Source organism: Macrotis lagotis, chromosome 1, assembly GCF_037893015.1.
Source record: "Macrotis lagotis isolate mMagLag1 chromosome 1, bilby.v1.9.chrom.fasta, whole genome shotgun sequence".
In the NCBI taxonomy this organism is placed as follows: Eukaryota; Metazoa; Chordata; class Mammalia; order Peramelemorphia; family Peramelidae; genus Macrotis; species Macrotis lagotis.
The window spans coordinates 820064423-820091332 of record NC_133658.1 but is presented as its reverse complement, the minus strand read 5'-3'; the positions used below and the strand labels follow the sequence as shown (position 1 = coordinate 820091332).

Sequence of the window (26910 nt, the reverse complement as noted above, 5' to 3'; positions counted from 1 at the left end):
ATTTTCCTGATTTCAAATTTACTTTGCTATCTAGTAAATGGTCTGTGGAATGATAGGGCAATGTGATCCTACGTGACTCCTCTCTTTATTCCACCAAAAACACTAATAATAATTCTGTGTTTTAATTAATGCTATGACTTGAAACACCTCTCTATGTCTCTACAATTTAATATGATTTTATTTTAATTTTTGCAGAAAGATTTCGAGATTTGCTGCTCCCTCCACCTGGGCAAGATACGGAGATTCTGCCCTTCATCCAGCCAAGGAACTATCCCAAGTAAATGTTATAATTCTTTAGGGACTAGACTGGGGGGAGGGCAGAGTCTAAAATAACATTTATAAGAAAGTGGGGAAGGTATTTTATTTTTGCTTAAGATTTCTGAAAATGGAATCAAACTTCATAACACCATAAATACTTTTCAGATAAACTCTCCAGGCAGAGTTTTCAGATGAATTTCATAAAATAGGTTTTGAATTCTTCACAACCATGTCAAAAGGAAAGAGGCTGAACATGTGAGGGTGACTTTTTTTGTATCTAGGGAGTCATTGGGAGAGAACAAACGATAAACTGTCTGGATCAGTGTCTCCTGGAGCCTCATTTTCTTTGACACGTTGTGTTGATACTAGTATATATTTTGTCAGACTAATCCCTGTTCTTGTCTTCTGGGTTTTTCTTGTTCATGCTGATGGATTCATTTGGATTTTAACAAGCTGCCTCTAGAAACAAGCACATGCTTAAAATGATTTTAATGGTCTTATTAGAGATTCAGAAGTGGACAATCAGAACTAACTTAGACAAGCAGGTTCTAGTATCCAGTTTAAAGTGCATTATAATAAGAGAAAGAAAAGAAAAATTTTTCTTTTCTTCCCATCTCCAGTTTAGTGTTTTATTTCCACAACAAATTCCCTAAAATCATAAAAGTGTCACTACAGACTACTTGACTATGTATATACCAACTTATTTCTGAGTCTTGGGTTTCCTCATATAAAAAAGAAGAGGAATGACACTATTAACTTTGAAGGGATGTTTTAAGGCTCAAATGAAATAGTTTATGTAAAGCAATAAGTTTCCTATATATATTTAATATTTTAGTACCTGGAAAAGAGGAGATGAAGAAATATTTGCTTATTGATTTATGGTTTTCAACCAAGTAATAGTTTAATTCAATGAATTGGGGAATAACTGATCAAATTCATAAATTATAACAGCAACTATCTCTCTGTCTCCCACTCTGATCTATCTCTGTCTCTTATTTTCTTGGTCAAAGTAATTTTGGGTACTTTTAAATTTTGTACTTAAATTATTAGCATATGAAAATATTCATTTCTTATATGTACTTGTAGTAAAAATCAAGATTTGTGAATATTTAAATGTTTTATTTACCTCCTTTCCAAAGGATGCACAATTAACCTTATATTATTAATGCAATCATAAGCATAATTTGTGATTTTGCTATTCTTCCCTGTAGAAGTTCACATGATTTTTGACTTTTAGCCATGATGATTATGTCACTTTCTACTCTACTGCCTCCACACAGAAAGGATCATAGATATAATTTTGAAAGAGATATCAGAGGTCATCTTGTCCAACTGCTTCACATTTTATGGCTGAGGAAACAGCCTCAGGGAGATTGTGACCTGCTCAAGATGACACTGGCAATATTTGTCAAAGGAAGGATTTGAACTCTGGTCTTTCAGACTTAGTACTCTTTCCACTATACTCTGTTGCCTATTTCTGGTTTATCATGTTTATTCATCTACTATTCATTCATTGCATTTTAAATTTGCCATTAATGAAGCCCCTACTATGGACATAGAAACTCTTTAGATGCTGAGAGCTGTGCAAGATAAACAGGGAATGCTCTATGCTTTTGTGGACCTTATTAACATGAGGTGCACTACATGGATGATAAATCTGTGAATAAGATGATAAAGTTGAATCACAATGACTCTGCCTGTAAAAAGGGATAAATAACCCTCATCGATTTCCACACTATCTTGGTGGCTGCAGTGTGGTCCAGACCTCTTTTTCAGAGACTAAGGCAGTGCTGACGCTTTTGCTCAGAGTGGGGTCACTCCTCTGATTGTTTCATTGAAGGTGATTATTCTGCTGTAGTTATTTTCCAGGACATATCAACTATGTGGCACAATAGATTTCCTTTATATTTAACAATTATTTTTCCACAAGTAAAGTAGCCTCTCTCTGTAGTAAACATGCAAAGACTGGTAATTTCTAAATACAATATATTGAGTATAGTTTCTTTTTAGTCTATTTTTGCAATAGGATGTTTTTTCCTCTTCAATTTAATGAAAGATAATGAAGAGGCACATGATAAACATTTGGAGGATTGAGGATATATAGCCTAGAATAAAGAAGACAGTTAAAATGGTGATTTAGGGTGCTCAGGAGGAACCTTTACCAAAGAAAGGGCAAAGTTGGAGAAACTGATAAATCTCCAAGATGGTAGCCCCTGACTTTAAAATAATTTCACAAACTCCTGTGTTTGCATTTATCTGACTCAATCATGATGGCTGCTTTTCAAAGTACCTGAGTTATGTTTATCCTTTTTTGTCATCAACTCCTTCTAATGAAACCTCTAGACCCCAGTTTAAGAATTTGGGGGCTAGATTAATAAAATAAAATAAAATAAAATAAAATAAATTAATGGACTCCAGGTACCTTTGTCTACCTCATTATGAAAACACATAGCACCTAATAGCCACAGGCCATCTGGAGATAGATCTATATCAGGTACAGCTAACTTCCTGAAGGCAGTTATGCAGATAGTTTCATGTCCTTGAACCAGACAAAGACAAGGATTGAGGTAGAACATGTCAAATTTCACCATTGCTTCCTGAATATTTTCACTGAGTAAGAATTTTTAAATGAGAAGAACTGAAGGTCAGCCTCTAGAGCAATTGAAAAAATGGTGCATTCATGCATCCAGAGAAAACAGAGTTTTCCACATATATAATATTGGGGTGTCATTATGTGACTCAAAGGGAGGCAGAATAAATACATCTAAACCTTTTCTCCCTGTGCCCTTCTCCAAAGGAGTCTTTTATTCCTTCCAGAAGGGAAAGTAGGAGGTTGCAGCCAGAAATTTATTCATTTTGCTCTACTAATCGAGCAGGGGTACCAGACTGGAATTATATAAATCTGCTTTCTTAACTATTATTAGTCAGAGGAATGTAATTTTCAGGTTCTAATTAATTCCTTTCTCTAAATGAGTCAAGGTGTATCTAAACTATATGTCTAGACTTGAGCTTACTACCAAATACCAGTTCCCAATGAAAACACATAAGCAGCAAAGAACTCCATTTGTCTAATAGCAATAAAAAGAAGTCAGAGAAAGTATGTAAATATATACAATTATATCTATATTTCTATGTATATGTATATATGTGTTAGGCTATAAACCACACAATACAAAGTGAAAGAACTCTCCCATTAGGATCAAAGTAACTGAGGTCATCAAGAGAGAGAGAGAGTACCAGAACTAACCCAAGGAGAAATTCCCTGAAGTCTGTAGTACAAGATAGAGACTGCTTACTCCTTCAAGTAAGCCTCTTCTCAGTCTTTTCCTTCAGCAACCTGAAGTGAGTTTGACATCCTCCATCTCTTGAAGTTGGAAGCCAGAAGTACCCAAACTGCAGAATAGAATTGAACCTTAGATTCAACTGCTGGAATCAAACTCAGGTCTTTCTATTTCCAGGTCTAATGCTCTATCTGTTTAACTTAAAGTGACCTTAAAGAACATCTAAACAATTCTTTCATTCTATATCTAAGAAATAAGTCCAGGGAGTTTAATAATATTTTTATAATAATAAACCTGGCAAATAGTTGGAACAAAACATGAACAGAGGGGCGGCTAGGTGGCGTAGTGGATAAAGCACCGGCCCTGGAGTCAGGAGTACCTGGGTTCAAATCAGGTCTCAGACACTTAATAATTACCTAGCTGTGTGGCCTTGGGCAAGCCACTTAACCCCATTTGCCTTGCCAAAAACCTAAAAAAAAAAAAAAAAAAGAACTTGAACAGATCAGATCTTCCTAATTGAAAAACAAACTATACTGATCATAATCATTAACAAAAATAATCCTATCTGAAGGATAACAATTCTAATCACTCTCTGACCAATAACAAAAGAAACCTATAATATTCTGTAAGATGATTTTAAATCTCCAAACAGATGACACAATGGAATCAGGAAGACTTGAGCACTTATCTTGCCTCAGAAACTTACTAACTGCCTCACCCTAGGATTTAACCTATCTCAACCTTCTCATTTGAAAATGGGGATAATAAAAGCACCTACCTCCCAGGATTTTTGTGATAATAAGATATCAAAAGAACTTTGCAGATTTAATTTCAATGGAATTTGAGGCTTTATCACACATTATTCCTTGAAACTATAATCTTGATTAACACAGTAGGGAAGGGAGTATGTCAACTGTTCTCTAGGACCTGTCATATAGAAGAGAAATTTGACATTCTTTAATGTCTCTAGAGGTTAGAATTCTATGATACTTATAGGGAGGCAGAGTCTTGCAATGAACTGCCTTGGGAAGCAGTAATTTCCTATCATTTGACCCATTATCAAAGATATGGTAAAGAAAGATTCATATTTCAGTATTTAAGTCACAAATTAAGCACCTACTATGGACATAGTCTCTTGCAATCTAGGCATTCTGGGATTCTATGACTCTATTTGTCCTGTAAAATAACAGGTAAAAATGTGTAATTCTCTTTCTTATTCTTTATTGTCAGTCATTTTAATTTAATCCCACTGTTTATGATACCATTTGGGGGTTTCTTAGCAAAGATACTGGAGTGGTTTGCCTTTTCATTCTCCAGATCATTTTATTGATGGGGAAACTGAGACAAAAAATTGAGTTACGAGACTTGCGCAGGGTAATACAACTACTAAGTCCAAGGTCACATTAAAACTCAGGTCCTCCTAACTACAGTCTTGGCACTCTCACCACTGCATCACCTAGTTTTTGTATTGTTTAGTCACTTTCATGGTCTCAGTAATTGTTGAATGTGCCATAATATTTATTCCTTTTTCTTTATATAAGAGAATTTCGCAGAAGTCTTAGGGAAAGAAGGTCTTGACAAATCTACTTCTAGTGATTCACACATGCACACTCTGTCATTACTAAAAATCATGATCTCTTGCCGAAGAAAATGAAGATTTTAGGATCAGAGATGGTACTTTTATTACCACTGTAGATCAAAGGCAAGGACATTAGTTAAAAAATAACACAGATTTGGGAAATGCAATATAGTGAAGATACAATCGGTTAAGATGATATAGTGGTAAGGTATATGGTGGGTAAAAAGAAATAATTTAGAAAAGATTTGATTTTTGGAAGATCATGGGAATGAGAGTTTTCTGACTAAGAGCAGTGAGGGAAAAAATAAGCATTTATATTAAACCTAATACATGACAAGTATTGTGATAAATGCTTTTTAAAGTCATAGTTCATTTAATCCACACAACAACCCTGTGAGGTAAGTTCTTATTTTCCCCATTTTACATTTGAAGAAACTGAGGCAAACAGGGATTAAGTGATTTGCCCCAGGTCATGTAGTGTCTGAGGTCAGATTTGAATTCAGGTCTTTCTGACACTAGTGTCAGTATTCTATTCATTGTATCACCTAGCTGCATGGGAGATGATGTATGAATAAGAGAAGATAGAGACTTAGATAAGGCTGATCAACTTTCATTTTATTTTTTTCTATGCTAAGTGGAACAAAAAGGAACGAAACTAGTAAATAGAAAGCTCAAAAAACATCATTAACCTTGAAAAAATTCAAATCACTAGGGCTAGAAAGATTAAATATTAGAGTATAAAAGAGGTGATCCAACATAATTATGATAGAATGATGTTACAATCTGGAGGGTCTTATACATGAGGCAAAGGAGCTTCAACTTCAGCTCCTTTCCAAAATATTCTTGGTTTGGGTTCATAGAGCATTTCTTCCATGGAAGTCTTGTTTATCTTCCAATAATACCATTATATTATAGTTTATCTGTGGCTACCTTTCCTCCACTGCCCATTTGTTCTTTAAACTGTTAATTGAGCGACTATAACAGCAAAGTCAAAGTCACTGACAGAAAGGGGAGAGAAAATATCCTTCTCTGCATGCATCTAGAGGCATTCTATATCTTAACTGGAAATTACTTTGGCACTATCTATGGTTTTGAACATTATCTTTCTAAATATTGGTTAGAAGATGCATCATTGATAATATATCTTTGTGATACAGCACAACTTGTTAAAATGTTAAAAGTGCAGAATGTTTTTATTTCTTTCTTTCCAAAAACCAAATACCTTTTTTAAATGAATTTTTCTACTGACTTGCCTTTTGTTTGGGCATCTCAGAGAGTCCAGTTTGTATTAGTCAGAATTTTGATGAAAAGTCTTTGTTGTCCTATAATAATATCATAAAATAACAATAATAGAATAAAACTAATACCATAATTATACATTTCAATCATATATTTGCTAGTCTACCTATTTCACTATTTTTCTTTTGGACTAATGCTACACTAGCCATGATTTTGACTCCATCTCAAAATTGACCAAAGCAACCTTCCACCACTGTGTCAATTTAATATGTCCTGCCATGCTAAGCACCCTGGCAGTGTTGGACACATATTGAGGACTAAAAATAAGAAGTTACATAAAGAGACTTATTTCTTTTTTCCAGGGAACGAAGTCCTAACAGGGACAGAGATGACAAGTTTCTCAAGTGTCAGTTGATTTTTAATGTGAAATTCTCAATAAAGTGATTGGATATTGCAGCAGAACTGGGGAATATTATTCCTAAAAGAAGAATAATTAGGTCTGTTAATCATATTCTTCTGGCCCTGAGCTTGCATTTGACCTCTTGAAGAATGCAGCTACATTCACTCTCATCAGTATGTAATCATTGACAGTGATCTGTGAAGAATGTCAGAATGGGAATCAGTTTGATGAGGGGCAGAAAGAAAATTATGATGAAAAGGAAAGGAGAATTGTGTATTCAAGAGAGAGCATATACCTGTTTCCATGGTTGGCACAAAATCTGAAGCAAAGGGATCTTGAACTTGCTACTCATCCCTTGAGCCAGCTTCCCATCACCAATAGTGATGGATTTAATCTTCCAATGAGCTTTGTGGGGGGAGGGGCAATAATCTTATTCTTGTACATGCAGTTTTTTGGTTTTTTTTTAGGTTTTTTGCAAGGCAAATGGGGTTAAGTGGCTTGCCCAAGGCCACACAGCTAGGTAATTATTAAGTGTCTGAGACCGGATTTGAGCCCAGGTACTCCTGACTCCAGGGCCGGTGCTTTATCCACTGCGCCACCTAGCCACCCCCCGTACATGCAGTTTTGATGTAACTAAAGATTAAAGACCAGGTTTGGGCAACATTTCCCTTTCCAGTGCCCTGAAGTCTCTCCTGGCATCTGTTGTGTCAACCGAGCCCAGTGAAGCAGTGCAGAAAGAAGGAATGTTACTTACCATGAGAATCATAATGAAGTCTCTCAAAATTTGAGAACATTCTAACTGTTCATTAAAAATAATCAAAGCAATAATAACTTAAATGTCTCTAATACTTAAACTTTTATGAAGTGCCTTTCATGTTATCTCATTTGATACTCCTTGGTCCAGAATTGTGTTGACTTAATCACAAGAATAGAAAGAATTTATATATATATATATATATATATATATATATATATATATATATATATATATAATTAATTGCCTTTCAGTGTGATCTTTGAATTTCCCTCATTAACTTCATAACTCTGTCTTCTACTTATGTGGCCTGATTATTCCTAAGCATTTGTCACTTAAATGTGCCTTACTTTAAATTGCCTTTCTTCGTGCTTCTTTCATTAAAAACTGTTTTTAAAAAAAAACCATGAGGATCCATAGACAAGTGCTTGACAAGTGGGTGGATATATATATATATGTGTGTGTGTATATAAATGCATTGTGTAATACACACATGTGTGTATTCTATGTTCCTATAAGTGTCTGTAAATGGATGCAATGTGTCTGTGTCTATTTTAATCTGGGTATTTCTGAAAAACAGACGCAGCCTATAATACCTAAAAAGCATTGAATTTAAAGGATGATGTTTCAAATCTCAGCTCAGTTCTTCACTACTCTGAGGACTTTGAGCAAGTTAATTAATTAATCTATCTTAGACTCAACTTGCCTCATCTGTCAAATGAAAAGTTAATGGGATTCTTTATTTACCTACGTGGCCCCACTTTTATCTTATTTTTAAAAAATAGCTTTTGAGGATATTTTTCCCCTTTGTTACTGGGGTTTCCTACATCTCCTCCTTCCTCATTCTCCTAGTGAGATATGCCTTATTTATTAGAAAATCAAAAGATAAAATAAAATACAATAAAAATGGAAAACCAATCACACATCAAAATAAATTCTGACTTTATATAGGCAGTGTTCCATACCTGTGAACTCCAACCTCTGTAAAAGTAATGGGGAGAGGTAGCTTTTCATTTTCCTAATTTGAAGCCCAGGTTTTTCTTCAAAGTCTGACATATTCAGTTTAGATTATGTTTTGGTTGTTATTTCATCCATTTTCACTGTTCTAATCAGTGTGCATATGTCTTGTCTCCATTTTCAAAATATCTAAACAATGCTTTTCTTTTCAGTCAGCTAGAGCTGTTTTGCTGGCACACACATCAGTTATTTAATTAAGTCTTTAGGAGAATCTAAAAACCTCAATTTTTTTTACAACTGCTTCTTTGTTTTGTTTTTCCTGTTTCACTTTTGTGAGTGAAGGTAAATGAGAGAAAGGTGCTGCATTGCTCTAAGGGAAGATTTAAATGAACTCAGAGAATCTCCTTTGTGCTTGGATACCCCAAGTTGTTTCATTTGTTTTCACTCTTATCTTTACCATCTGAACTTTGAGCTTTCCCAGTGGTGAACAAAAACTGTTTTTTCTATTTGTTAGGCTGGTAATTAAAAGAAGTGAAAACCTGATATTACTTCAATCTCATTTGATTTCCTGTGGTGTTGTAGGCCCAAGAATCACATTGCCTTTATTAGATAGTTGACAGTTTTTGATTGGAGAAGGCCAAAGGTAGCCCCAAGACAATTTAGAAATACAGGTCCTAAACCCGGTTTTGTCACTAACTAGATGAACTAATTTGAACAAATCACTCTCTGAAAATCAGATTAATTATCTATGAAATGAAAGTTTGGATTTGGCAATTCATTTATTCAGCAAATATTTATTGACTTCTAATGATGTATCAAATAAAAAGATATATGTTCTTCATTAACAAAATAGATTTTGTAAAGGATATTTATGGCTCCTTAGGTATCCTTATATAATTTAACTGAGTAGTTTTAAACATTCTTTCTAGTTCAAAAATGCCTTGATAAAATCCCGAACTGAACTGCATTCCTAAACAGATTAGTCTTTCGGTCTTTGTTATTGTTTTTGTTTTGTTAAGTTGTTTATTCAGTCATATCTGATGCTCCATGACCTCAATTGGGTCATTTCTTTATTCAGTTCATTTTACAGATAAGGAATCTGATGTAAAGAGGGTTAATGACTTGCCCAGAGCCACACAGTTAGAGTTTGAGATCACCTTTTTACTCATTACTATCATTATTACTATTATTGTTATTGTTATTATTATTATTATTGTTTCCATGGTTGAGATTGACAAAGTCTGCCCTACCAGCTTCATATAGTTGTCATTAAAAGCCCCTTTTCTGGGAGCAAGTTAAACTGTTCAAATATCCCGGATACATAATCAGTGGTCATTCATTTTCATTTGTTCTTTTTCCTCCCTCATTCTCAGCTTTTCAAATCCCTATCCTTCCTAGTCATCACTCTTGCTTTGAGCAAGGAAATGAAGTCAACAGTTCAGAGGGAATTGGCTGCAGATGTTGCTTTGTTGAATTTTTTTTTAATGACACAAAAGGGTGATCTATGACATAACTAATTTTAATTCTGATTCAATATAGAGATGTTTATAGAATCATCTAATATCACAGAAGGAAAGGGACTTTAGAGATCTTGTTTAACTCATTCATCTGCAGATTCTTTTAGTATGATCATTTGATAACCATACAATAGAAAACTTCAACTGATAATGTCTTTAAGCTTATATTTATATATATATATATAAATATATATATATATATATATTTCAAATATCCTTTTATAGATGGTGGAGCAAGAAAGAAAGGAATCAGTTGGAAAAAAAATCAAGCTCCTCAACTATCTATAATATTGAAATTTTAAATGACACACAGGAGTTAAAGTGCTAATTATAAAGAGACAAAGATGGCCTTACAGAAATCACTGAGATTTGTTAAGAGAAAATGTTTGATTGTCCTTTGGTTCTGAATCTTTATATCCTATCCAAAAGAAATGAGATAAGTCAAGTTGAGGGCAGAAAAGCTGCATGTAACCTTTGTGTCTATGTTGAGGACCTCAATAAGTTTGGCCTTAAAAATAATAATTAATTAATTAAATATATGAAAACCTTCAGAGTTTATCCTAATAATTGACAAACACTAACTTCCAGAGTAAAAGCAAAGCATACACACACACACACACACACACACACATATATATATATACATATTTCCCTATGTATGCTGATTATATAAGCATATATGGAGGTCCCTGTTTAGAGAACCAGATGTCCAAAATTGAGTCCTAAACTGGGGTTTTTATGAAATTTGACTACAAGAAGATGGAATCTGAAAAGCCATCTCTGGTTTTTCCAGTCAAAGAAGGGACAACTCAGGTTGAAACAGAGGAAATATAAGGCATCCCATTAAAATTAGTACCTTATCAGTTATGCTAAAGACCACCACTAATCAATTTGAATCTTCTCCCTCCAGTGAGCCTTGATACAATGAACTTTGTTATTAGGGTTCAGCAGTTCTCCCCTTTTGATCAAAGTTTTGCCATATTGTCATCTGCAGACCAATGAAGGAAGGTATGAAGATATGAGCGGTATAATAGAGGAGAATGGCTTAGCTTGAAGCAAAACACTACAAACCTAGAGTTGTCAAGACAGGTGGGGAGGTAGTGTAGGGTCTATAAGGGGAAACAATGTTAGAGGAAAAGAGAAAGAGGTCTGTGCTTTGATAACATCAAAGAGGATAGTCTTCTTTGATAAATGTATTTTACAAATAAGAGGCATAAAAGGAAAGGGAGGGCAGAGAAGCAAATTGAGATTCCTTCTTCTGGAGGCATCTAATGCAGTCTTGTGGTTCAGGTGTGGTCTCGGAGCAGATCTTCACCTGAAATCACTTGGAGAGATTTTCTTCTCTGCTAAAACCTTAACACAAATTTTACTTTACTAATAACCAGTTTTGTTTCTTTTATGTTTCTGTTATGGAAAAAATGAAATTTTAGATCAGGAAATTTACAATTTTAGGTTGGTCAGTTGTCACGTAGATATAGAAATTTGACTAATGATCTTATTATTTGATGTAAATCTGCTATCATACCAGTGCTTAAGATAAGAGTCAATTCCTGAAGAACGACTGAAACAGAAAATGAAAACTTAGTTTTTATATATTTTATATATTGAGAGTGAAATTCTATGAAGAAATTAATAACAGAACACTCATAAGAATATGGACTCTAATACAAAAATGAATTAATTTAAGTTGCCATATTAACTTCAGTTCTAACAAAAGGTCCAGGAATGTTATATATAAATATATTCAATAATCAATTACAAGACAGTGCATATTAAGTAAGTTATTTGTAATAAAACATTTTCAACTTCTAATCATGTATAAATGAATAACTCCTAGCTGAAAGGGATCTCTCTTTAAAACATTTTCAAGATAGACCATAGACCATTCTTCTTCTGAGATAACTAATTTTATTGAAATATTTCCCCCTTAAAACAGAATCAAGACAGTTATTATATTCAATAATATCCTAGTTTCACAAATCTTTAACCTAATTACCTCTATAGCATTGTGAGAAACTTTCTTGACTATCATGGAAATTTGTAGCTAGTAACAGAAACCAATACTAAACATTAGATTAGCAAGCTGTTTAGAATTTAGAGAATTGAAGGTCAAATGACTCAAATCTTATAGCTGCCTCTGACTATAATAATTCAGATGTGCTTCAGTATTATCCTTTAATATAAGGATTTAATATTGTGTTTATACTGATCATGTGACATGACTATAGCAATTTGTCATAAAAAACAGGGATATCAAGTAATATTTTCCTTTATTTTGATGTCAATCCAGTCAAAGTTTATATAGATGACCAATTGTATTGAACCAGGCTTAGAGTCAGCCAGGTAGGATACTGTAAATGCTATTTTTAGGAAATTGAATCAGGAGAATCCTACTTCAGTTCATATTGTTTGTTGTTCTCCCAGTCTTTCCCATAAGAAACCCCCTTCTTATAGGGTTACCAGGATCAGAGATCAAGAGCATTCCTTGATGATCATTCCTGAAGTCAGGCTTAGAATCATATCGGTTGCCAGTGCCATAAGGTCTTAAATGGCACAGAAAAATCACAGCTTATCTTGTCAATATCATACAGATGATTTTTGCTTTAAGTTCCTTAATAACAAACCACAAAGACTTGGGATGTAAAAATACAATAATTTCAAATGACATATAGTTATTTTGAGACTTACTCTCTATAGTAAAATGTATTCAGTCATTAACCAAACAAAGAATTCTTTGCTCTAAGCATAAATGATTCAAGCATCTTGCATATATTTCTATACATGTTCTAACTTCAGATTAAACAACCAAAATCAGACCTCCAATTAGGATGACATGAAATAGCTCATAAATTATTGCTCTTCACTATTATAACATTTCTGTACTGAAATCTTTTTTTTCTTAGAACAAAAACATAACCTAGTAGATTTACATCTTTTGTTTCACTTTCTGGTTTTGCCTTTGGCTAATTATATTCAGATTATTCTAAAAAGAAAGAGATTCTTCAGGAGTTGACTCTTACCTTAGGCACTTGTATGATAGCAGATTTACATCAAATAATAAGATCATTAGTTAAACTGCTTTCCTGATGACTGTTTTCTCTGAAGGCATCCATTTAAAAATGTTTCAAGGACACAGCAAACCCAATAATGAAACTCAAAAAAAATGTTCAGGGATCCAAAGTCTCAGTCACATAATTGTAAAGAAAATCAAATTGTAATTAGAATAAATTATTTTACAGATGAAAATTTAGTAGGCCTTCTACAAATCACAGAAAAGACTTTGCTAAAGGTTTTTTTCTTAAATGTAAACATTTTTCCTAAAAATATTTCTATTTCTTAACTTCTAAAATGATAGATACATCTTTCTATATAATTTGTGTCATAAATAAATCCTGAATTTTTTGAAAATTAAATTAATTCCTTATTACCCCAAAGTTTCTAAGTATTAGCTTCCTTTGGCCAAAGAATTTTTTACAAGGATGAGAAATTTAAGTTTTTCTCAACGTCAAAGAGGATATAACTTATTCATGTTTACCAAACCTTTAAAATTTTCTCAATGTAGATTTTTCTTTAAATGTCACTAGAAATAATTGCTCAGTTCATTTAAATTGATCAAATAACAGAAATGGCTAAGTGCAATGAAGACTTTGAAAATTACACCATATTTTTGTGCAAAGATTTCCATAGAAATTCCACATCAGGGGCAGCTAGGTGACACAGTGGCTAGAGTACTGGCCTTGGAGTCAGAAGGACCTGAGTTCAAATTTGATCTCAGACACCAGATAATTACCCATGTGTGTGTCCTTGGGCAAATCACTTAACCCCAGTGCCTTGCAAAAGAAAGAAAGAAAGAGAGAGAGAGAGAGAGAGAGAGAGAGAGAGAGAGAGAGAGAAAGAAATTCTACATCTCAGAAAACTTTTGCTGATTTCCTTTTGATACTACCTGTATACATAATTGATCAAAAAAATAACTCAAAATAACTCAATTAAGAATCTCATAATTTTCATAAGTAATAGCCAGTTAACTTTAGGTGAATTTCCTTTCAGTGCAGGCACAAATTTACAATTTTATATTTTTAATATTATAATACTTTAGGATATTACAACTATGAGAAAAAGAAAACAGGCTTGACACAGTACCATGATATAGATGATAGTTCCTATTATCAAGAATACACTTCCACCTACCCAAATACACACAAACACACAAAAGCACAGAATAAAGTTTAATAATCTCTTGACTTGCCTTAGAATTAATTTCATTCTCTAAAAGGTAGAGAAATCAACAGGGAAACTCTACTGGAACTGATTTTCATGACTAAGAGAGGAATTGCTTTCTGGGGAAAAAAATAATGGGAATTTTAGAGAGAAAAGATTTTTCTTTCTAGAGTTTGTGTTAGAAAAGAAAAAAAATTCACACATTCACAGTTTACAATGACCCTATATTTGGGGAAATCATTCTTCCAGAGATTCAGAGAAAAGCTTTCATAAACTAAAATGCTACAGGGGATTTCAACCCAGATGGGATAAAAGACCATGAAGACCAAAAAGAAATTCCTAGGAATTAAAAAAATGGATTTGTTTGTTGAGACCAATGTGTATTCAGAGGAAACTGAACCAATCAACTTAGAAGCTAGGTTCCCTAAATTCAGTAGGAAACAATGATATTCTGAAATCAAGGCTGATTATGAAAAATGTATTTAAAGCAATGAACACTTAATGTGATGCCAGGATGAGTATATACTTTTAGAGCTGTAACATGGAATGTAACAGACTTGAAAAGTATCCAAACAAAAATTCTATCTGATATTGAAAAACTTAAGAGTCATTCGTGCTAAAGCATCTACAATAACTTTAGCACTTCAATGGCAAAAAAGGAGAAAGAAGAGTGATAGGGATTCAAAGGGAACATTATAAACTAATACTTTTGTAATACACTTCTCCTCTGAGCAAAGGTGAGACTAATAACAGATGATTTCTCAAATAATCATATGTAAAACTGAAGAATTCTTAGCTTTATACCTAGATAAAACCTATAGAATTAAAGACTAAAATTCAAATCCAAAGGCCTTTCATGGGCAAACTCAACTAATGATAACTAGGTATAAATCAAATAAGGGATATAAAATGAATGGCTGATCCATGTTGTCTTACTGGTGCAAATGGAAGAGTTTATATTGGAAATTCAGGATGAGGTCATAGCTCTCAACGGTAGCAGAAAGTTGTATTTAAAGATTCCAATCATAGAAATCAGTTTAATTATTCAAGAAAAAGAAAACTAATAAAGACAATCATATAACCTTAGATTACAAAAATGTAGTACCTTCTAAATACTTAATAAGAAATGACCTGGTTTCCTGAATTTATACAACAGAAGGTTGGTATTTTTATTAGATAGGTAGTGGTTTATCTATACAATAACTATAGATTCTCAAAAAATCCTGGAGTACTAATCCAGTAAAATATTCTAGGGAAAAAACCATTATCACAAACCTGCAATGATATAAGGAATTTCCTTTTCTAGAAGATCCCAGTACCAATGAAATACATAGATCTAGTCCTGATTATTATAACTAAAGTAGGCAATGGAAATATAATGAATGTGAGTTGGCTGAAGCAGATAGCGAAAAAGGAACTATATAAGTAATACCATCGAAGAAATATATAATTGAAAAAGACAGACTAGTGGTGAGATTTGTGTGAGATGGTGAGAATTAGGAAAAACTATGAGAATGTATGAATATCAAATAGCCTATTTTAATTCATAGCAAAAAATGTCAAAATAATTTTCTCTGGAGGAAATTTATAGAGATGATGATTGTATGGTAGAGAGTTTATAGTGAATGTGAGCCAACATTCACACACCTCCATAATGTCTTAAAATAAATCTATAAAGTACAATAGAATAATATTAATCTTATTTTCTTTGTAAGGGGATACATGAAATTGAATAAATATTTCAGTTTGAATTTGGAGTTATTATCTAAGCTTGTCCACTGGGAATATCCAACATAATAAAATAGTATTTTAGTAAATTTTTAATTTTAGATATTTATGAAGTAAACTTTTTTTATTCAGATATATTTGTTATATTCCAATCATTTAAGCAATTTTAAGCAACATATTTTTCTGCTTGATATTTACTATTACCCATTCTCAAAAAGCTACTGTTTCTATTTGAAATAGTGAAATATGACAAGTAATGATAGCATTTTTCTATATTTATATACCCTTTAAAAAACTTTAAGACCTTTTAATATTATGTTATCCCCTTCTTAAAGGTAGTGTGATGCAATGGAAAAGATTCATAGTTAGTAGTAATAAGAACCAAGTTTGAATCCTGGATCTGTCATTTATTACATGCTTGACCTTGGCTAAGATTCTCTGGGTCACAGCTTCGTCATCTGTGAAATAAGGGTACTGAGGAGTGGCTAGGTGGTGTAGTGGATAAAGCACCGGCCTTGGAGTCAGGAGTACCTGGGTTCAAATCCAGTCTCAGACACTTAATAATTACCTAGCTGTGTGGCCTTGGGCAAGCCACTTAACCGCATTTGCCTTGCAAAATCCTAAAAAAAAAGGGGGGGGACTGAAAGAGATGACATTTAAGATCTCTTTTACTTCTAAATCTCTTCTTTTCCTTGAGTTTTAATGCTGATAACTTACTAATATGTTTTGCTTCAAGACTTTTTACTATTTTGCTTGATACTTGCAACAATACTGTGAAATAGGTGATAATGTTTTATGTAATAGAAGATGAAGAAATTGAGCATGAGAGAGGCTAAATGACATGCCTGAAAGAGTATATATAGGAAGCAAGAAGAGCTGGAATTTGAACTGTTTCTTCTATATCCAAGTCCAGCATCCTTTCTGTTACACTATGTTATGATTGTATCTAGTGAGATACAATCTAGTGAGATACAATTTCAACCTTCTTACAGGATGCCCCTAATTTTCTTTTCATTGTAGAAATCAACCTAGGGCATTGTAGGTAATGATTATATTCAGTTAGTAAAAATTTAGCAGTCATGTTAAAATCCTCGAATTCACTTTGGTGTCTTTTCCTGATCTAGTAGAAGTTGTAAAGAAGCAAATTTTGACTGTTTAGGCAACAAGAGTACAAATTTGCAAGTGCTGGCTAATGGACATTGGCTATTGATGACAATAATGGCTATTGATGATATGTAACTCCTGGGGGAATTAAATATGATATCTATAATGCACTTGCAGAGTGCCTGGCACTTAGTTTTTTATTATATTTTTCCTTAGTTTTCCCCTCATATTTCCTTTTTTTTCCTGTCCTCTTCACTTCCCTTTTTTGCATTTTACATATAGTAGATTCCCAGTAAACATTTTTAAGTACTTCATAAACATTTTATTAATCATCTACTATACTCAAGGTGCTATCTTAGTTGCTGAGGGAAGTATATAGACAAACCTGAAGTGTACTTTCCAGTCAAAGAACCTATTCTTTGTTAGGTTTGACAAGATATGGACCAAAATAAATATAATAAAAATGAAAAAAATGATTAAAGTATAAGATGAACATGATAAACTATTAGATCAGAAGAGGAAGATAGTACTTCCAGCTGGTAACATCAGGAAAGACTTCATGAAGGAATTAGAATTGAATTATCTCTTGAAAAAAGAATAGGTCATCAATAGATTAGAATGACAGCAGTGAGAAATATATATGAAGAGAATCACATAATTGTAAGATATTTGAGATAGGGTAAATAATATCATTTAGTATAGGCATATGATGGGAAATAATGATTGTGTTGGGCCTTTAAAACAAAGCTAAGGAATTTGGACTTTATGAAAGAATCAATAGCCTGTTTTATTTTGTTTTTGTAATTAAATTATAGAGACTGGGCTATCCATTAGAAATATTAATTTGGTAGAAAATCCTTTATAACTTATCTAAGAAAATCTTGCTTTTAAGTTGTTTGAAAACAGCCTTAGCACCCTATAAATAAATAGGAACTCTTTTTATTTTCTTGAGTCATCTGTACATTCTTAGTTAACTATTTCTTTTAGTTTTTTCTTGTAATCTTCCCCTTAAAATTATGTTTCTTATCCTGATTTCATATCTATTATTGGTAGCATCATATTTTCAGTGGTTCAGACATGAAGGCTTGATGTCATCATTGACTATTTCTGTTCCTTTTTTCAACCAATCGTTAAGTTCTATTAATTCAACCATGAAAATATCTCTTACATCCTTGTCTTCATTTGGATCCTACTTACTTTCATACACAATAAAATTTGGGTCCATCAGGATCACTTGCCACTATCCAAACATATGTGGCCCCTTCTCATCTCTATGTGTTTGTATGCATCTCCCTTCTTATTTCTAGAATGCTGACTTCCCCATATCTTGATATATTGAATTTTTTTCTTCACTGAACCCCTTTTTTCTGTCTTTATTTTTTTATTATTTTACGTTTTTCAATTATCTGTAAAGGTAATTTCCAACAATCATTTTTTGTAAGATTTTGAATTCCACATTTTTTCCTCCTCTCCTTTCCCTCCCCCTCCTCATGACTAAACTAATCTAGGTTATACATGTACAATCAATTAACACTAATTTTTGCTGAATTTTTCAAATCTCTACTGCCCTGCTTGGGAATTCTGATGTACTAGCATTGTGATAAGTTTGATGCTTGTATATGCTTTTAAAAACTTCCTTGAAAGCATTTTATATCTCTTATATATGGCATGACACATTACAAAAATTTAATTTTTTTAAAAGAGGATTTGGAATTTAACTGAATCGTAGCAGGAAACATGTTAATGCTAAATGCTTCATGTTGTAAACAGAAGGGCCTTTATGAATTTCTTCAATAAGTTTCTGAGTGGAAATTCACTGGACCAAAGAGAGATGGAGGGAGGACTTTCAAAATACAAGGATGAACCTAGAAAAGACTCTGAAGTAGGAATTTGCAGAATGTTTTCAGTTTACAAGGAATATTCTAGTTTAATTAAAGCATACCTCATATAGAAAGTCATAAGATGATAATGTTTTTCCTTCATTTTCTAAGACTATGATATCAGGGAGGTGATACCATGACAAGCGCATGAATTATATTTGAGTGAAGGGGTGATGTACCTAGTCACTAGCCTCATTTTCTCCTCCAGAACCATCTGGGTCCACAGAATTTGAATCAGGATGACTGGAGATGGTCCTGAATGTGAGGCAATTTGGGTGAAGTGATTTGCCCAAGGTTACACAGCATGTGTCTAGTGTCAGACTTAACTCTTGTCCTCCTGACTCCCAGACCAGTGCTCTATCCACTATGCCAACTAGGTCAGCACAGGATTATTTGAAATAACATGCTATTTAGACCAAGGGTTTTAATCTAGGTACTCTATCTTTAAACTTTTTGATAATTGCATTTCAACATAATCATTTTATAATTCTATATAGTATATTAAAATATTGTTCAGATAAGGGGTCCACAGACTCACTAGCATATCAACAGAGTCCATGCCCCCTAATTTAAACATATATAGGACCATAAATAGAAGTTTTGGGAACTTTTATTCCAGGGACCTGATCTATTGCTACCAGGAGGTCCATAAACCCAAGATCCCTGTCCTGGTAGCACCCTCTTCCCTTACCCTCCCCACCAAGTCTTCTTTCAACATAGCTTCCACTCTCATCATCCTGAGGAGCAATTCCTGTCTATCTCCTGGAAAGATAGAACCTGGCATCTGCTTCTGCAAGTATAATCTCAGCCTTATTAGCCACAGATAGTAAAGTTCCAGGAAATAAAGTTCTCACCATAACATCCTTTGCACAAATAGTTCAACATCAGAAACATGGTTTCATTGGCAGAAATGACATGAAAGATGATACAAGATCCTCTGCTTTTCCACTGAATCTTAAGGACTATGAGTTTTCTATGTGGATTGCAACTGGTATCTATGTTATTTTCCCCATTAAAATGTGAACTACTTAAACACAAGAGCTGTCTTACTTTTCTCTTTGCTAGTACTTTGCAGAAAATAAGTGCTTAATAAATATTTTTACATTCCTTCATTTTATTTATTCACACATTGAAGGTAGTTAAATAACATGATAAGTTGGAGTGGAGTGATCAGATGGAGTAATGGACCTAGTAATAACTGAGTTTAAATATGACTTAGGACACTTGCTAACTATGTGACTTTTGAGCAAGTTACTTAAACCTCTGTCTCAGTTTCCTCTATGTTAAAATGAGAATAATAGCAGCTACTTCCTGGGACTGTTGTGAGGATCAAATGAGAATATTTGTAAATTGCTTAATGTAATAACTGGTACCTAGTAGGTACTTAATAAATGTTTGTTTCCTTCCTTCTTTAATTCACTGAGACAAAAGAGCTGGCTCAAAATTTATCTGTGGATCTCTATATCTTAGTAATATTCAAGGAAGAAATATTACCACAGTACTTCATAAGAAGGATTAATTGAACAGAATTGTGAAGGATGGATTGGTGGGGAAGGTGAATGGTAAAAATCAGTGCATAAGGATTAATTTTTTCTGAGTAGAAACAGACTCTGAATATGATGCCTCCATTGTGCTATGGAGATGACCTTGTAGTTTTATAAAATTTATCCTCTTGCTGCTCCTCCTTCTCCTCCTGTTCCTCCTCCTCTTCTTATCATTCTTTCTCATCTATAAACTGTCCTCATTCACTTATTTTGGGAGGACTGAATGATTTCAGTAGAAACAAAACAAATCATGTTGACCAAAGTTATAGGTCTCTTAATTTGATTGCGTTTTATCTCACAAGGAAAAATACATAACTTTAGATACTCTAGGATGGGACAGAGGAGTGAAGATATAGCAAGATTATCTTTACTTGACTTTTAAGTCTACAGCTACACTTTTTAGAGGAGGCAGTGCACTCAAAATACATTTCTTGCATTTTTTTTGTTTCAACAAAAAGAGAAAGAATATTTATCATACAGGTCAAGGGTTCCTTCCTACCCTGGTACTCAGTTTATTTTAGATTTTGGGTCAGTTCCCTAGGATCATGTGTGATTTTAGAGAGCTAGGTATTTTACAGAGAGGTGAGGGTTCTTAACTCCAGTGCATTCTATAGGTTTCCCATGTAGTATATTATAAACACAGGTATCAATTATGAGATTAAATAAGAGTTTCCAATATGAAGTTTCTAGAGAAGAGGGAGAAAGTACCAGGTGGGAGAGATTACATTTCTATTTCCTGAAAGAACCTGATTTCAAAAAAGTCTAAGCTCATCTAATCAGAGAGAATTAATGTCATTTTACTTATAAATGAAAGAGAAATTCAAAATAAATTAAGACTTGGTGAATGGTCACTGCTTTCACAAAAAGAAAAAAACCTTGTCTAATCCCATTGCAAATTAAGGATTCAGAGAGTAGGGGGAAAGGGAGGAACTTTTGTCAACCTTTTCTAGGATGTATAAGGTTGCAGACAAAGGAGCACTATCTGTTATACACACATTGGCACAGGCTAATGAAGTATGGAGTTGGTCTCACCTTCACTTATTTGTTTGTATGACCTTGGACAGAAACATTAAATTTCTGTACCTTGGCCTTATACATAGTGAGGATAACATGATTCTTTTAAAGATACTAACAGCTAAGATTGGGATAACAATTGTCACCATTCATAAGTTAAAAACATTATATTTTTATATTAAGCTGCTTAAAATATGTAAAGTGCAATTTGGAAAATGTTCTCATAAGACATCTCCAGATGTTGTTGAAAAGTCACTTGCCAATCATTGTGCAGCTGTCATTACCACCCTAATGAAAAATTGCAATGACTCACTTCATGCCCAAGAGCATTTCAAAAAAGAACAACCAATTTCCCTTCTCTAAGATCCTTTAAATCAAAGCCACATTTGTATACCCTTCCTTTTTTTGGAGTTAGTTGCATTCTTTGACCAACAACAGGATTCTCACAAGACTACCTATACCTGCCATTTATTAATTTGTTTCTAGAAATTCTTTATAGAATTGGGGAGATTGTAAGTTCCAAGAAAGAACTGCATATAGATATTCATTGTTGGTTATGTTGTCCAGTTATTTCAGTCTCATTCAATTCTTTGTGACCTTGTTTGGCGTTTTCTTGGCAAATATACTGGAGTGGTTTGCTATTTCCTTCTTCAGCTCATTTTACACATGAGAAATTGAGGGAAACTGGGTTAAGTGACTTGCCCAAGGTCAGATGGTTAGTGAATTCATGAAAATGGGTCTTTTTGATTGCAAGCCTAGTCCTGTAATCACTGTACCACTTAGCTTTCACATATGCTCATCAACTGGATATTTATTTGGGGTGTGTAATTGGTTTGGGAAGGATTATTTACTTTTGAAATTGAGGTTATCTAGGATTCAGGAACCACACTTGCCCTTTTATATCTCAAATGCAAACATCTGAAGATCATTCATATAGTCCAAAGGGGCCCACAGAGAATCAGGAAGGTTTGAGCTTAGATCCTACTGACATGTACTAGCTATGTGACCTTCAAAAAGTCACCTTAAAACTCAATATTCCTGGATAATACTCAAACTCTAAGTTGCAGAGCTAAGGTGATGTGTATGAGCAGAGAGAATTTCCTCACTGGGAATACTTTATAACAATGAGATTACAGATGTGATCCATAGAACTACAGCAGATATTATGAAAGATATCAGGAAAATTGAACTATATACACAGAATCACAAGATTTTTGAACTCAAAGTGATGACCTGTTTCAACCCACACCTGGAAAAGAATTCTTTCTACAAAATATACAAGCTGACAACTTGTCATCTAGTTTTTGTTACTAAACCTCCAGTGACAGGGAAACCAATACCTCTATTAAGGCTGTGTAAATTTTCCTAAACCAGCATTTTCCAATAGAGAGAAAAGCACTTAGGGACTGGATTAATGGGGGAAAGGCTTGTAATAATTTGCTGTTGTTATAGAACCCTTTGACTATGTGTCTTTGGATTCCTCGTTTGAAATGCATAAATATACAGGATTACAAAGGAAACCAATTAAAAAACTAACAAGTTCATGGACTTCAGGTCTAAAGCCTCTGAGCGGGTCTCTAATGTTACTTCTAAGTAACACTAATTTTAAAGATGGAAAGGACTTTAGCACTGAAATTTGGTGTTCTATCAAATGAGGAAACAATGAGCTAGAGATATGTTTTCCTGGGGACGGTTACACCCTCCAGTCTTATGTAATTTTATTTTTGATGTGAGTTCATATAACTGCATTTTTTTAATCCCAGACCTTTCTTTTGCTTTGTGACTTTTAATAGCTTCCTTAATCTTAATCATCTATTTTAATTTCTCTGATTGGTAAAATTAATCTTAATATCTGCAAAATATTTAGCTAATTCAGAATCTTCTTGAACAGTTATGCCACTCACTATTTCATGTAATCAACCAATTTCAAAGTTTGAGTACCTTATGATAGTAATCCATGAAGGGGGAGAGGGATTTCATGATTTGGATTCTCATATCAAAGCAATTTAACATGTGATAGTTTTTATGAGATCCCAAAAATCTAATGGTGTTATGAAAAGTGTATATATATATATATATATATATATATATATATATATATATATATGTATATGTATGACAGAAAGACAGAAAGAGAGAGACAGAGTGGCAGAAAAATAAAGAGACTGATTCAAAGGCAGAGATAGGCACATAGAGAATCTGTAAAGTCATAAATTATGCTTGAGAGTGCATCATTGTTTCCTTGAAGTTGCTAGCTTCATAAAGTTCCAGACACCAGTATTTAAATATTTCAGGGATTCTTTGAAATTTTGTGATTCTACAAGATATTTTTTCTGCTAGCTAATCACATATATTATATTGTATTTCAAAAAACCTTCACATCTGTAGAGATAGTTGCTCAGATTTGAAATGTACCTCATTATTTCTGCTGCCTCTTAGAATCCTTATCTTTCTTTGGAATACCTCTGACATTCTCTCCTGAGGGAGACCTTCCCTAATCCCCTAGTTGTCAGTACCTTTTACTTCTTGAAATTACCTTATATGATTTTTGTATATACTTTGTATTTACTTATATCCATGCATGCTACATCCTCACAGTGCAGGTACCAATACACTGGAAGCCGTAGTCACAACCCTATCCATAGGTGGCCCAGGTCATAAGGTCTGTGATTTGACAGTCCCTTGGGTACCTGAGCAGGCCCTTTAAGAATCACACTGCTGGAGCAGCTAGGTGGCACGGTGGATGGGGAAGCTGTCCTGAAATCAGGAGGAACTGCATTCATATTTAGCCTCAGATAGTTAATAATTGCCTAACTGTGTGACCTTGGACAAGTCACAACCTCATTGCCTTAAATAAAATTAATAAAAAAGAATCACACCTCCTAATGTGAGGAAGAGGCTAGAAAATGTGACCCAAAATTTGTCTGCAATTTCCTGGAGCCTTTCCCTACCCAAGATACATGAAGTCTTTACTCTGACACTCACACAACAGTTCCCACCAAGAAAAAAGAGAAGATTCAAAGAAGTTTTCAACTGCAGACATTGTAGAGGATCTCCAGTGAAGGTCTGTCTCTGCGGGGAAAGGGGGAAGAAAAATCCAGGAGATTGGAGAGCAGAAAAAGCCAGCAGGGGGCTTTTAGCCACAGTGCAATCCAGGTCCTGACAGCTTAATAATAACTGAGGTCCCGGCATCTGGATAGCAAGCTAGCAGCGAGGATTCTAACCCCAAACAAAGTCTGAACCCTGAAAACACGAGGATAAAAGAAAGACTGGGTTGGGAACAATCCTTTGTTAAGTCAGAACCTGGACCTAAAAGGCGGGGTGGGGAGAACCACTGCAAAGGCAAGACCTGGACTGCATAGGCAGCATCTTGGCCAACAACAAGCCAGGGATTATACCCAAGCCCCAGCAAAATAAAACCTTATATCTATACTCCATAAACCCCAAGAACAGAACTACAACACCAAAGATGAGCAAAAAGCTAAAAGAGTGCTCACTATAGAAAAATACTTCACAAATAAAGATGGCAGCAAGGTCAAGTCTGAAGAAGAAAGCAGTGAAACATCTCTCACAGTAGAAGTATCAAAACAGTTTATAAATTGGACTCAAATACAAAAGTTTATCAAAGAGCTTAAAAAAGAATTTAAAAACCAATGAAGAGAAGAAGATAAATGGAAAAAAGAAATGAATGTCATGCAGGAAAATTGTGAAAAGTTGACCAGAGAATTCAACACCTTTAAAAAGGAAAGAAAAAAAAGGTAATTGAAGAATATAAAAATCCTAAAAACTGGAATTGAGCAGTTAGAAACCAATGAATCTACAAGACTACAAGATTCCATCTAGCAAAATAAAAAGGCTAAAAAAAATTGAAGAAAATTTAAAGTAGAAAATGAATGACCTGGAAAACAGACCCAGGAAAGATAATCTATGAATCATTGGACTACTAGAAAGCGTGGACCAACAGAAGAACCTGGAAAACATCATGCAGGAAATTATAAGGGAAAACTGCCCCAATCTACTAGAACAAGGTAATAATATAACAATTGAAAGAATCCACAGAACCTCTCCAGAAAGAGACCCCAGGATTAAAAACACCAAGAGTTGTAATAGCCAAATTCCAGAAGCCTCAAGTAAAAGAGAAAATGTTGCAAATAGCAAAAAGAAAATAATTCAAATACAAAGAGAACACAATCAGACTAACACAGGGCCTATCAGCTTCAACACTGAAGGATCAGAAAGACTGGAATAACATATTTTGGAGAGTTAAGGAACTGGTATTACAACCTAGAATGTATTACCCTGCAAAATTCAGCATATGTTGTCAGGGGAAAAGATGGATTTCCAGTGAAATACAGGACCTCCAGAGTTTCCTGACTCAAAGACCAGAATTGAACAGAGAATTCAATTACCAAATACATGAATGAAGAGCTACATAATAAAGATAAATGAAAAAGGGGACTGAAAAAACAAAACAGTTTCAAACAAATGTTGGTCCTTAAAAGTTCAGATATAACAATTTTAACTCATTAGAACTTTACTTTTCTAAGGATAATTAAAGGGTAGAACATAAATGAAGAGATGAACCTAAGGCATATAGATTTCATTGTGTATTATCTCTCAACTGAAGAGGTCCAAGATCACATTACTACATTTGAGATAAAAAAACCCTGAAAAAAAAATCAGGAGTGTCAACTTTAACTTAAGTAAAGACTGGCTTTAAACACAAGTTACTAAGCACCTTGTATAATGAGGGCATCATAAACTGCAAGGACCTGAGACAGTATCTCTATTACTTTCAATCATTTGTTAGGTTCTCAGTGAGACCTCCAGAGCCTTCAGTACTTAGATATCTTCAAGAAACTTTCAGGATCAGGATGCTATACTTAACAAGGGGTTAAGTACCCTGGGTGGTTGAGAGGGTAAAGTGGGAGAGACAAAGGACCTTGGTTCACTTAACAAGGAGTTAAGTACCTTGAGTGGGAGGTAGGGAGGTAAAGTGGAAAAGAAAATAGGCCAGTGGTGGAGGGGCACAAATAGTTCAAGAAATGATATGGCTTTGGAGGATACTTTGGCTTGTGAAGAGGATTGTGTGTCCTTGAAAGATACTTGAAAAGGGGGTAAGGTAAAAAATTATTATAATTATAATTTGATGCAATTTGAATCAATGCTGCTTATCAAACAATCAAGTAATGAATATGTGATGATATCTTGATAACAATAGGAGTTTATCAAGCATATTAGAGCACCAAGGGAGGAGACACAAAGATTTATAATTTTAGAGGGAAAGAAGGGAGAATCTGAATGCTGTATAAATTCTATTCAATAGATTTAGCCTGGTGAGGGAATAAGATACATTTCCACTTGGATTTAAAAATCTAATTTAATCTACAAGGAATTGGGGAGTGTGGGGCGGCTAGGTGGCACAGTGGATAGAGCA

At 33.9% G+C, this 26910-nt stretch overlaps 1 protein-coding gene across 5 annotated transcripts in view; it reads left to right on the top strand.

Moving 5' to 3' along the window:
- The window catches only part of NOX4 (NADPH oxidase 4), a 255234-nt gene that overhangs the window by 186632 nt on the left and 41692 nt on the right, over positions 1–26910 (top strand). For all 5 annotated transcript variants that reach the window (XR_012474419.1, XM_074217078.1, XM_074217079.1 and 2 more), the window contains one exon: positions 196–277. Coding sequence is in view for 4 of the 5 variants with exons in the window: in XM_074217078.1 (XP_074073179.1) it covers positions 196–277 (82 nt within the window). In the remaining variant the exon portion in view is untranslated. The remainder of the gene's footprint in view (positions 1–195; positions 278–26910) is intronic.